General features: G+C 32.0%; 1 protein-coding gene across 1 annotated transcript; it reads right to left on the bottom strand.

The window, feature by feature from the left end:
- Positions 1-550: 550 nt before the first annotated feature.
- LOC145064206 (uncharacterized) lies at positions 551-3,030 on the bottom strand. Its single transcript, XM_079011694.1, has 4 exons — positions 2,622-3,030; positions 2,178-2,437; positions 1,938-2,084; positions 551-865 (listed from the first exon to the last, which is right to left on the bottom strand). Exons 1-4 carry the CDS (start codon positions 3,028-3,030, stop codon positions 551-553), a joined length of 1,131 nt encoding a protein of 376 aa, XP_078867820.1.
- Positions 3,031-13,857: the final 10,827 nt, after the last annotated feature.

The raw sequence follows: 13,857 nt of genomic DNA, 5'->3' as shown, positions 1-13,857 counted from the left end.
ATAAGAGTTGATTTGAACATATAAAAATTGTATCACTTATTCAAATATGACTTGGAGTAAATTCATTTGCATTTTCTAAAAGTATTTTAATTCTTTGATCATTCACAATAGAATTTACTTAAATTCAAAGGTCAATTTACTAATATTTATATGTCAATTAATATTGCAACCTTTTGTGAAGGAAGGCCCTTGATTAAAATTTGATCACGTAGTTGGTGCTCGGTGAATTTAATTTTTTTGGAACGGCTAAAACACACACCGTCCGTCTAAATCCTAATCCTAAGCTACATCTTTTATCCACGATGTGACTTGAATTCAACACCTTAATACCGTTAGGCCAAAGGCCCTTTATTGCTTGGTGAAATTAATTGATAAAGCCTTTCATGTCATATTTCTACATCAACAAGCTGAAATTCAACATTTTATTGCTTTGTAAAATTGTTAATGACGTTTCAGATTCCACAAATTCTATCAACTTTCTAAGATTCTACATTATCTATCACTTTATGATGGAAGCCAACATGAATAGGTTGTGAATTGTACATAATAATTACATTGGAGGCCTGAGAGAAGCAGCACCAACTGGTTGTGTTGTGTGAATATTTTGGGTCGTAGGCCAAGACATGATGTGAAGGCTTATGCTTTCCAGTTGATCCACCGCGCCAACAAGAGTATCCCTTATATCATCATGATCGCAACAGTGTAATAAACCATCTGAGCTAACCATTGTAGGCATCACATTTTTACCTTCTAAGCGTGATATCACAACCATATGCCCCATTTCAATCGAGTTCTCAAACAGTTGTCTCAGACTAGCACGATCAGCAGCTGAGCCTATTGTCACCGCAAAAATGCACACGAAACCCTGATACATTTACAGATTTTAGAACATCATATTATAAATTAAGTAACTAGATAATAATAACAATGTCAGCAAAATGAATTTCACTGATATATATTCGGTAGATTTTCTATTTATAATGTTTTAATAAAAGTAGATTAAAAGCACAATGTTATGAGGGGTGGAAATTTTAACACAGAGTATGTGAACAAGAAAATTAGTGGTGCAAACGAGCCGAGCCGAGCCCGAGCCTGGCCAGGCTCGGCTCGGGCTCGTTTAAGTTATATGAGGCTCGAGCTCGAGCTCGACTCGATTCGAGCTTTCCTGTACTGAGCTCGGCTCGAGCTCGTAAAGAATTATCCAAGCTCGGCACGGGCTCGGGCTCGACTCGTTTTTTATCTAACGTGCCTAAATAAGCTTAAGCTCGGCTCAAGCTCGTTAAGAAGCTCGTTTACTAATACCCTAAATCCGTAATTCCTCTAATATATATTTATTTTAATATATATAAATAATAATAAATTATATTATGTAAAGGCTCGTTTAGGCTTGCGAGCCTAATCGAGCTTAATTACATAGGCTCGAGCTCGAGCTCGTTTAATAAACGAGCTTAATATTAATCTCGAGCTCGGCTCGGGCTCATTTAAAATTGATTTCGAATCGAGCTTTTAGCGATCCGATCCCGAGTAGCTCGCGAGCAGCTTGGCTCGTTTGCACCTCTAAAGAAAATGATCTAAAGCACATTGTTGTGTAACATGGTAATATATGTAAAAACCTAAGATACTATAATAAACAAATTAATAAAAGGTAGGTTCCTATTTTTATATTTTGTTCTTGCTTATATTTTGCTACATAAATTTATTTTTGTCAAACCAAATAAAAAGTAGAAATAAAATCTATTAAACTGATAAAGTATATACTTCATGCTTCAAGATAAAAACATGTATTTTTCTATTTATATAATTGATGGAACATATGCAGCCTACACTTTCTTGATAATAACAAGAATTCTGGCTCCACATGTTGTAATTATATGCATGAAAATGGATCTGTGAAATGACGAATGTACCCCTATCAGTAAGAGTAACGATGTTGTTACCTCGTCCGTCCTTTTGACATCGATCCCAAATCTGTTTTCTCCAGGTTCGGGTATCAATTCAATTGGAATTTCTTCTGTTCCTGGCAAAAACCATAACCTTATTCCATGCACGATCTGTGTCGGAACCCTACTTGAATTACATTTCTTCTGAAAAATCAACAATCATGGAGTTTATATATATTTGATCTTGAACCCAATCACATTATATACTAGATTCATTAAAACTTTCACAAAAGATACCGATGATGAAATCTGTTCAGTCTGGATGTTAACAAACACGATAGGAGTTCCAGAAGAAACCGCTGCTGAAAACCAAGCCATTGCTCTAGTGGTCGTTGAATTAATATCGTGTTCATTTGCAAGAGGCATGAAAAGAATAGAACTAACGACTGTAGACCGGTGGTCCGGCAGATAAGTAGCCACTTTCCTCCTCCACTCGTACTTTATTGCCTCTTGATTAAACCCTCGAGGAACCACATTCACCGCTCTCCTACTCATTTCTGCATGTACATTCAAGAAAACAAAAATCAATTCAAAAAATGACAAAACAAGAATGCTTATCATGGATGCTACAAATCTTTTTAGCAACGAATTAAGGATCCATTTCCCTAAAGTAAATGTGTCTAGTTGATTTCATACTTGAACAATTGCAAAAATTGTTGTTTAAGAGAGAAATTAATGTACCTTGAAGTTCTGTGCATTGATCGAAATCCAAGTTGTCTAAAACTGCGACATGTTTATCATTAGAAGCAGCTCGAAAACTAAACTTTCGATGCAATCTGAAACGCTTTTCATGCACTACACGAACACATAAATGTACCATTTGATTACCCCTTCGAACCTTCAACCAAACTAACCCCTCGTCGTTCTTTTTGCTCATCCTTCGCAACTGTAACCTAAGCTCGGCTTTCCCTTTTGTTGGTACAAACAACCTGTCCTCAATGTCTTCGAGGGTACAGCTATCCGAAGCAGCAATACCTTCGATAATGTCTCCGGGTAAGGGCATCCCCTCATCCCATTCCTCCACATCTTCTTGTTTTACATTTTTCACGCAAACTAACATATGTTGAAAGCTTGTTTCGTTGGTTTTCATGGCGGAAACGATAATATACTGCCTTTATGAGTTTCACGTAATTATATATATACATTTACACATGTATGCACGGATAATTCAAGAAAAAGAATTTGTGTTGTAGGTGGAGATTATATTGATGAGTGTCTTTGTTTTCTTTAGAATTTTGTTTGTGCCATATGATTGTTTAGTGTCGTGATAACTTCTAGGTTTTGTGAAGCGGCCGGCTTTCATAGTTCTTGTTTCTTTGTTGGAACTGTTGGAATAATCTTATCTGTAAAACTGTAAATAAAAAAAATCAAAATAATAACACATATTTAATTACCAACTGTAAATAAATAAACAAATATAAACCAAGGACTCATATTTAATTACCAAAGGCCGTTAAAAAAATTGCCAAAGGGCATATAGCCCAAGGATATCAAAGATAATAAATAAAAAGACCATTCCATTTCGACAAAAGACCCACACCCAAGTTCCATAGTTTTTGGTCCACTATCACGATCATGATTTTGCTACCCCCAGAGGGAAAGACCCTTCCCTTTTGGACCGGTTGTGGGCGAGGAGGGATTCGAACCCCCGACACCGTAGTTCGTAGCCACGTGCTCTAATCCTCTGAGCTACAGGCCCCACTCCGTCTCCACTGGATCTGTTCCCGTAATTAGGATGGCTGGTAGCCCAAGGGGTTGAGTGTTGAATTCCTCTTTAATACAAAAAAATATAGAACAGAAGTATTTTACAATGTCTTGGACAACATATTTTGATTAATGAATACAAAACATCTCAACAACCATTCAATAAAAAAGTCCTCAAAATAACCAATTGTTTTTTCTCTTAACTAATTTATTATGGTATTAGTGTACTTGTGCAAGAATGACTAATTTAAAGGAAATTCTGAATAATTAACTTTCAAATAACCAAAATAGTAACTATCTAAGGTGGTGTTTGTTTTTTTTAAAGCATCTTCTTACCACTTATTGTTGTGCGGCGCAGCACACACGCAACACTTTTAATTTCGCAGTAGTTTGGCTTTTAAACGGCTTCGGGCTCAAAACCTCTTTCCATCCTATGCCCCATACAACATTGTGTGTGGCTCTTCTCATCTCTTTTAACCTAATCTAAAAAAACGGACAATAGACATCACCCATTGCCACATTTGTTCACCTCTTCTTTCGTTCTCTCCTCTTTTCATCAAATCGGACGCTAGGAGCTAACCATCGTTCATCGTCTTCAACGGTAAGATTTTTTTTTTCTAATTTCTGATTTGACAACCGATTTTATGCTTTTGAGATATTATTTATGCTTGTTAAAATTGATTTTTGCTGAGCTGATAAGAATTTTTGCTAATAACATTGTTGAAATCAGAAAGTTATGCATATTTATGTTGATTTCTGATGTAGTTGTTCCTATAATTGATTTTCTACTCTAAGTATGTTATTTTTGTTTTCTGAAAATAATTTTTGCTGATTTGTTTTAAATGTTTGCTAAAATAAAAAACTTATATGCAAGTTTATGCTTATTTGATGATTTTTTTGTATAATCTTTGCTTATATGGATTTTTTTCCAGATTCATGATGCATTGTTATTAAAATGTCATCAATTTAAGTTATTATTATGTTGAAATATCATTATTCTTTGTTGCTAAAGTATGTATTTCATATTTGTTTTGTTATTAGCAATGGGAGATAAACATACATGGACTAATGAACAAATAAAACTCTTATTGCACTCTTATATTGAAGAAGTACAAATTGTGGGTAGAAAAAGTTTGAGTTTGCACAAACATTCATTAACCAAGTTAGGAACAACCATTAAGGAAAAGTATGGCATGGATTTGATTCAAAGACAATTGAAAAATGTCTATGACAACCTTAAAGCCAAACACACAGAATAATTATACTAGAAATTTTTTTTTTGGCAATCTTTACAATCATCAAACATAAACTTTTAACTTAACAAATGAGGAGTATGGGGACTTTGAAAAGGTATATATATATATATATATATATATATATATATATATATGTATTTTGTTTATATGTTGTCATTTATTCTTATATTACTTTTATGCATAACTCTTTGATGGAAACAGTGCCTCTGGTAATCTCAGCTCTGCCACATCCCAAACATCATCAGGACATGAATCGTCTTCTTTTCATGTCGCACCACGATAACTTATGGACATCCCTTTTATTAACATAAACGAGGATGATTACTTTTCCAATCACACTAGTGAGCCTTTTACTCAACCACCACCTTCTGCTGCTTCATCTTCTATTGATTCACATTCTGCTGCTTCACCTTCGGGTAACCCAAGAAAAGGGATAAACCCTCAACATGTAAACCTCGATCTTCTAGCGCCTCACCTGATCCACGTTCTAGTGCCTCACCTAAAGCTTATATTATTGCTGATGATTTAGCACTGGAGATGCAAAAACCTCTACGACATTTGATTAAAGGGACAACAATTCCCTAATGTTTAGAGAAGCTAGAGTTGTTCGAGTTAGGCCCAGTAGACCCTTTACAATTTGTTGCTTATCATATTTTTGGAGGGACCATAAATATAAAAGAGATGTGGGTAAAATTTTCCAATGATCCACAAATATTAAAAGGATGGACTGAGACAACTACAAATTTAGGAGTTTTAAAGGATGGATAGATTATCCGTTAAGTTTATATATTTGAGTTGTTTAGGTTTTAATTGCATGTGTTAGAACTATGTGGTTATGTTTTTTGGTTATTTGGTACTTAAATGTTATTTGTGGTATTTGGTACTTGAATTTTATGTTATGTTCGATTAGGTGTCTAAGCCTATAACTATATTTTGTATGTACTTGATTGGATATGTAGCATGGTCCTTTTGGGTTGCCTTAACTCATGCAACTTGATAGGATGACTAGTGGAGAGAGAGTACGATTTATTATATGAATAATAAATTGGTACTCAAGATGATTTTATTAATGTATTATAAGATTAATATAATATTTGGAAATCATATTATTAATCATTAATTAATCATAAATTAATTTGATATTAATTTTGAGATTAAATGAACTGATTAATAATAAAGGGGTTGTTTTGCAAATCATTGATAGTTGCAAAACTGGGCTAATGGACTCCATAGAGTGGAGTAGACGAAATTTATGGATAATACCATAAGATTTCATGCAAGGGCTCTAAAGAGGAGTTTCATGGGCTCTTTATGAATTCTGATTTCATTAGGGTTATTGTAGATTGGTAATTCATAGTATATTGCCTTTATGTGAAAGACATAGATCCCTTTAGATTGCATGTGCCATATTCATTTAATTGTTAAATATTTTTCCAATTAGAGCATTGTTGTTGTAATCTGTGTTTTCCACCAATGGTGTTAGAGCCTATGGTTGTCATTCATCTAATTTCACATAAGTGAATCAAACAAAAAAAATCATTTTTTTCTGTCCCATGACATGAATGTTGATGCTCACGACGTGAGATCTGAAAATTTTGATTTTTTCGATTTTAATCTGCTTAATTTGTTTTGTATGCTTATGATATGGTAATTATCTGTTTTGTATCTGACAAATCTGAATTTTACTTTATATTTGATAATTAAATAAAAGCCTATAAATTAAGAGATAAATCTTTGACTCGATTAATTATTTAATTGATTAATATAATTAATTTTTAAATATGGAAATGATTAATTTAGATATTAATTAATTTTAATAATTAATGTCAAATCCCTTGTATTTTAAAATTGTTTAAAATAGACCTTATACTACATATATAATTAAAAGTTTAATATATACTATATGTATAAGTCAATGTCAGTCAAATCGCTAGTACACCCCATTCACAAAGTCATGCTATAAGGAAAGTTTAAGGAAATGACATATAAAATAACTGTCATTATGTATCCACTCTTACCCATCGCTCAATTGTTTGGTGGAGGGTCGTTAGTCGAACATATTTAATTGGACATAATCTCATTAATAATTATAATGCTATAAAATTAACTAAACCTTTTTCCACTCTTAGTTACTTTAGGAAAAATGTGAAAAGTATGCTAATCCATGAAAAAGATGCATCATGCTTTATATGTCATTAGTAGAACGTTTGCAGTTAACCAAGATAATAATAGGGACTATAAAGAGATATAATGTACATCTTGAAAATTATCATTGTTGATGAAGCGTGTGTGGTTAACTGACACATGAATCTAAGATGGTAAATGACATCAAGGTTGTCAAGTGGGTTTGCATGGTTATTCACATCTCATTTTTGATCCTCAGTGTCCCAGTCACAAAAGTGAGAACATAATCTAAGATTAAACATGTCATTGATAAGAATTAATGAATCTCAAAAGATCTAGGAGTTGCATAAGATTTGAATTGGTAAAATCCTTACCTACCTAAAATAGATTCGAATTTGATTACGACATCCCTCTTCAAATTTTGAATTGAAAATATGGATCGTAGCCTTAATTTAAATTTATGGGTTATTAATTAAGGACTAAAATCTACTAACTTGAATTCTTTTTTTTTTTTCTCCTAGTTTTAGATGTCTTAGGAAGATAGATATGGTTTTCCTCGTTCTTTTAGAAATGATTTTCCTCTTCCTTCTAAATGATCTTCCATATTCTAATCAAGGTGAAAATGTTTTCTCTGCTTCGGGAAATTACTGGACAACAACTTCTTCAACTCTTTCACCTCCGCATCCAGTGACTCTCCCAAAGTCGCGTTTTCTTCAAGTTGAAGGATACATGAATATTCAAACTCTATTGGCATATTGACATCAAGATGGAAATTCTATGTGTGTGCATGTTCTAGAAATAAAATTGTATATTGACAAATTTGAGAGAATGAGTGTTGTTTTCCTAAGGGAGTAAGTCATGGATTTAATTCTTTTTTTGTTTCCAAAGTCATACGAATAGTTAATTAAGAACTTTCATATGATGAACATCAAGATGAACCAAGTTCATACGATCCAAATGTTCATGGTTGTTGAAGTGAAATGCTAAAGAGCACATCTGAAGCAGAGGTGCTTATCGGGTTTAATTCCAAGGTTTCCATAGACATTAACAATAGTGACAATGGTGATCCAGAAAATATTTCTCTTCCCAATAGAAAAGGGTTGTCCAAGAAATTTGTGTCGAAAGCTAGCTCTAGCATCGTTCAATGTGTTGACTTCAAAGAGTCCATTTGTTTCTACTACCTATTGAAGGAACATTGGAAATGAAGCTGCCCAAAATACCTGAAAGATTTTGGAGATTGTAATAGTTAAGTCATGTGACACTACTTCACATACATCCATTATCTGACTCCATTGTCTTATAAGATCCTATCAATAGACTCCTAATACATGATGTGATGATAACATTTTGATGGTATTAATGGAGCTAAGAGAAAGAAGAAAGCTTGAGCAAGGTGAACTAAATATGATCATGAGAAATGGACTTTAGTCACATGGTTCGAAGATCAAAGTTTAGAGAAACTTTTTAGGAGCTATGATAATTTAATAAAATGCTATTACTCTTCGGAGATGTCAAGAAACATGTTTTTCATCTTATGTGTTGTAAGGAAGAGTTCCAATTTTTCATATATCTTCAATCAAAGTGAAATTTTGGTTAATCTGCTTGCCTTATTTATACTTCCTTGCAACGGAATTTATGAAAGTAGTGGTTACATTTCTAATATTAGAAATATTAATTGTGGATTTGACTCTTATGATATCGCATGTGGTATTGTCATAATTGACCAAGTGTAAAAATCTTATCACCAACTAGACAGATACTTGGTATTATACAAGTCACATTGTAGAGTATATGAGAATCTTGTTCATTGAAAAATTATAGCTAATTCATTGATTACATGTTTATGTTAATCAAGTTAATGACTAATGGTTCTAGTACATATTGATATGAACTACTCAAATCCACCATAAAGGACGATAGCTCTATTAGTCATGATTTTCTGATGTTTCAGTAAATATGGTTGTGTTTATAAGATTAAGCATAATTCTGATACTTTGAAAAGATTCAGAGAGTAACAGAACGAATAAGAATAATCTATTAGGTAGAACGATAAAAGATTCCCCAATCTGATAAGAAAAGAGAATGCTTTAGTATCGTTTTATGATCATCTTAGTGATTATTGATCCTCGAAGAACATCTTAGTGCAATTGTATGACTAAGAAGAGGAATCGGATATTGATGGAAACAGTTCGATCATAGCTGAGTCATACTTCGTTCGAAATCAAGTTATAGATCCATGAATCATATCTTGAAACTTTTTTCCAAACTAAGAAGGTTGGAAACACCTCAAAATATGTGGAGTAGAAATGTTTTCTTACTCTAGCACATATAGGATTGGAGTTATGATGTTTTCGAGAAACAAAAGATAAAATGAGACATAGTTTATGAAGTGTTTTCTTGTCAAGAATCCACACGAAGTTTTGAAAATTTGTTTTAGCTCATCAAATAATGTTCCGTGAAAGAAAAAATCATATGTCATGAAGTCAGTGGGAGTCTTATTGATCTTGAGCATTTCAGGAGTCAATCGACAATAAGCCTTTTAGTTATCACTAGCACACAGTCAGAGGTTGATGACGAGTTGTGTTTGATTGACACATTCTTATTTCTATGTACTTCAAGTTGAGTAGATAATGTTTATCAGTTCTATGTTTTTCATTTGACTACGAAATCTTAGCGCGTTGGTCAGTGAAAGTACATTGATTAATATGAATGAGCTTTTAACATCACGGAAGCACTAGTAGGCCCTTGTGCTACTGGAGGGCAAGAAATTTAAAATAGTGAAGTTCAGTTCATAAAGGAAAGCTAAATTTGAATTTGATTTTGTCCTAAACCTTGTCTTATGATTATAGTATGGAAATGATAGATTCACATGGATGAGAACGTATATACCATAAAATCTAAGTGGAAAAAGTTTCTCTCTAATTCATGAAAATTATTTTGATGAAATACTTTCACTAGTAGATTTTAAAAGACCTGATAAACATCATAATGGATGTTGGTTGTCTTAATTTCATTATGAAATTCAGAATATGGTTACGACATCCCTCTTCATATTTCAAATTATGAGGAATGGTAAGGAATTGTTTGAACTTTCAAAAAATATATCTATAAGTTTTAAAAGGGTTTAAACACACACATAAGCTATCCAGTAAAGGTGTATATGCTTAAGAATTCTAGTTGGAGACTTATCGAAGCATCACGTAACATAAATCTGTACTTCAGTAAGAAGTCAAGAGTATTGATTTCTATAAGTCCAATTGATTTCTAGGTACATGTCAAAGCTAGTGGGAGCATAATTGTTATTCTAAGTATTGCATGTTGACGATACTGTTTAGAGCAAAAGTTTTTCAATTTTTAAGTTGCAAAGATTGGAAATTATTTTGATATGTTAGACTTAAAGGAGAAGGCGGTCATAATTCATTTCGAATTTAAAGGTTTAGGTCATAGAGTTTAATAGAACTTAGTTATAAACGTATGTGAATATCATGTTGAAATGGTTCAACATAGGAGACTCGACATATGGGAATATTACAGCAAGATTTTAAACAAATATGAAATCCTTATGTGAGACATAATGAATCGAGTCCCATATTTTTTGGATATATGATCGATTACATATGCTATAATATTTATTTATTATGATTTTTCCAAATGCATTGAGCATTGAGAGGAAAAAGGATTAGAATTTTTGTATGACTATAGTTGTTAAACAAATTGTCAAGAACATTATGAGGTTTGTTGAAGATTGGTTGCATGAGGACAGTTGTAAGTATGATATTCTTTGGGAGGACCATAGCAACATGTTTTAGATTGAGATGATTTCTGGTCAAAATTGATGGTCGTGACGAATACGGAAATGTTTCCTTAATGAGAGTTGATTATTAAATCTACATGTGAGTTGGAAACTTTAATGCAAGAGAAGTGTTTAAGGAGTGTACCTTGAATTTGAAACTTTATTACCATGAAATTGTTTCTAGTAACGAAGTTTCAATAGAACATTTTGTAATATCATTGGCTCAATCTCTGTGACTTAGACACCTTGACATCACAGAAGGTCGATGCATGTAAAGTTAGAATTCCAATACATTTTAGATAGTGACAATAATTTGAAATTGTGAAATGAGCATCATTAGAATAATATCCAGTTGACCTGTTCACAAAAGAAGGACCATAGATAGACATTGTATGCATGTTCATAACATGACATGACCAGTGTTATTTAATTCAAGTGGTTAGTTGATTACTCGAAACATTTTACAATGAGTAAAGTTGTAATAATTATGATGATTAAACAATAGAGATTATTTATATTCAATAGTTTTGACATCATAGTTAATTAGTTTATTATTGTGTTTCATTTATCATGTTTTACTTCTCGTATAATTTATTTATTTAAATTCCATAGTCACTCATACTTTGGGAAGTAAGTAGTTAATTAAGACTGTCCTGAATTGGATTGTAGATTGTATAAGGAGTTTAGACATAGCAATTGTGCTGCTACAACGTTCATGAATACTTAGAAAATGGAGATTTGAGTATTGGATAAACCCAAACTCAGAAAATTACTACATGGATTTTATCACAAGTATTTCTGAGACGAGAATATCTTATATTCTTAAAATGGAGATATATGAGTTGTAATTTACAAGTCGGTTGTACATTGATATTGCGAAAACTCATCAATAACTTAATGTTATAAAACATAGTGTCATGTGCAATTTGGTGAGCATAAGATACAAGCATATACGTCAAAGTTTATCCGTTCTTTTTGCCATAATGGGAAAAGTGATATCATTAGGCCCAACCCTGACTCAAATTATGTGTTCAATTTGAAATCTTATGTCCTCATCACAAATAAGGAAGTCGGAAAAATAAAATTTTAGACAATTAGATTGATTATAATCCATGTCTCATGTCCGTATGATATCTAGATGAACGGAGGAATATTTGATTACATATCTAAGGGCCAATGTTTGGTCAGTTCAGAGTTTGGCAGTTGCTATGAAAGCAATCTTTGTTGTCTAATTTAGAAGTTATACTGGTAGTTGGAATTATAGACTTATCCAAGTGAAAGACTTTTGGATTAGGTGTCTAAGTCACTAACTGAATTAGTATATATACTTGAATTATTAATAAAGTCTCTTTGGGATGCCAACAAACCTAGTAATTGAATAAGATGACTTTTAGAGAGAGAGACTGATTTATTGATTTATTATATGATTAATGAATATCAATGTATGAATATATTAATATGTTATGAAAACAATATATTAATTAGAAATAGTAATATTTAATTAAGAATTAATCATAAATAAATTAGAATTAATTTGGATTAATTAAAAGTGCAAGGACTTAGGTTGTAATTTTTTAATACTTGAAAAAAAGAGTTTCTAAAACCCTCAATAAAAGGTGGACGGTTTTTGACCCATTCTAGGGTTTCCAGAATGTCCATTAGAGATAAATAGGAAGTAGGATACTTACGTAATTTAATATAATAGTATTATATTCAATTTTGGGTTATCATGGTTTATTGGTTCAGCTATAAATAGGTACATTTGCTCGCAAGTATCCCTTTTCTAAGAGCGAAGGCCAAAATTTCGTATCCCTCTCCTCTCTCTTCAAGTATCCTAGTTGTTAGGGTTAAGTGTGAATCATCAGAGGCATGAGATTTATGGTGCTTGCTTCCAAAAGATTTAAAGAAGGGTTTTTGATTTGTTTACTATAACAAATCAAAATGTATATATTCTTCCTTTATGAATTCAGATTTCATTAGGGTTATTGTAACTTGATAATTCATAGTATGTTGTCTTTATGTGAAAGACATAGATCCCTTTAGGTTGCATGTGACCTAATCATTTAATTGTTAAATGTTTTTCCGCTTAAAGCATTGTTGTTGTAACCTGTGTTTTTCATCAAGATTGTATAAACACAAACACACACACACACCTAGTCAAAAGGGTGTGAATGTAAAGAAGGAGTAAGATCGGCAATTTTTTTTTTCAGTTTCTTAGTTCTCCATTTTTAGGACTGCAAAAAGTCAAGAAACTTTTGATTCTTTCTTTCTTTCCTTATTATCATTATTTTTTTCGATGCCAATTTGTTGAGAATAAAAAAAACTATTTAAAAGAAGCAAACGTTAAGGATTTTAATAGGATCTAGCCGACCAGAGCAGGTTCCAATAACTCTTATATTTAAAGACTATCATATCATTAAACTTTTAACCTAAAAAGGGATATATACACTAAAGTACCAGTATTTTCAACAATTTGACATTAAAATCATAAATTTTTTTTTTGACGGTATAGTTTTAATTTACTGTTTGACAAGAAAGTTTTAAACTTTATTTTATTTTTTTTACAGTAAAGTTTTAATTACCGGCTAACCCGCAATAAATTATAATCAATTAAAAAACTGACGGTAGATATGATTTTACTGTCATAAAATAAGATTTAAGACTTTATTGTCAAATAATTGAAATTATTAAGAATTTAGGGTATACATGAAATTATTAAGAATTTAGGGTATAGATTTCTACTTTATTCTGGATGGCAAACCTGGACAAGATCATCATGGATTCTACTTGTGTGTCGTCAATCAATTAAATTATATTGAATTAAATAAATTAGGGATACCTTCCTCAAACTTTATTAAGAATATCATTTCTTCCCTTTAGCTGTTTGAATAGTTAACTTCAAAAAGAACTATCGTTTATTAAAGTGAGATTAACTATGTATTGTTTAATTAAAAGTTTGTGGTATAGTAAACTCCACAGTGCTTTCGGTTTTAGTTTGATTTAAATTACATACGATACATACGTACATAAAGATTTCAAA

This window comes from Lactuca serriola, chromosome 7, assembly GCF_051521515.1.
Source record: "Lactuca serriola cultivar US96UC23 chromosome 7, Lser_US96UC23_V15, whole genome shotgun sequence".
In the NCBI taxonomy this organism is placed as follows: domain Eukaryota; kingdom Viridiplantae; phylum Streptophyta; class Magnoliopsida; order Asterales; family Asteraceae; genus Lactuca; species Lactuca serriola.
The sequence above is the reverse complement of the archived record's forward strand: the minus strand, read 5'-3'. Positions and strand labels throughout refer to the sequence as shown.

Bases quoted from the DNA above. Each gene is read 5' to 3' on its own strand.
- LOC145064206 (XM_079011694.1), bottom strand. From the start codon at position 3,030: ATGAAAACCAACGAAACAAGCTTTCAACATATGTTAGTTTGCGTGAAA. The intron at 2,438-2,621 runs GTACATTAATTT...ATGTACATGCAG, and splicing joins TCAATGCACAGAACTTCAAG to AAATGAGTAGGAGAGCGGTG. The intron at 2,085-2,177 runs GTATCTTTTGTG...TTGATTTTTCAG, and splicing joins CTGAACAGATTTCATCATCG to AAGAAATGTAATTCAAGTAG.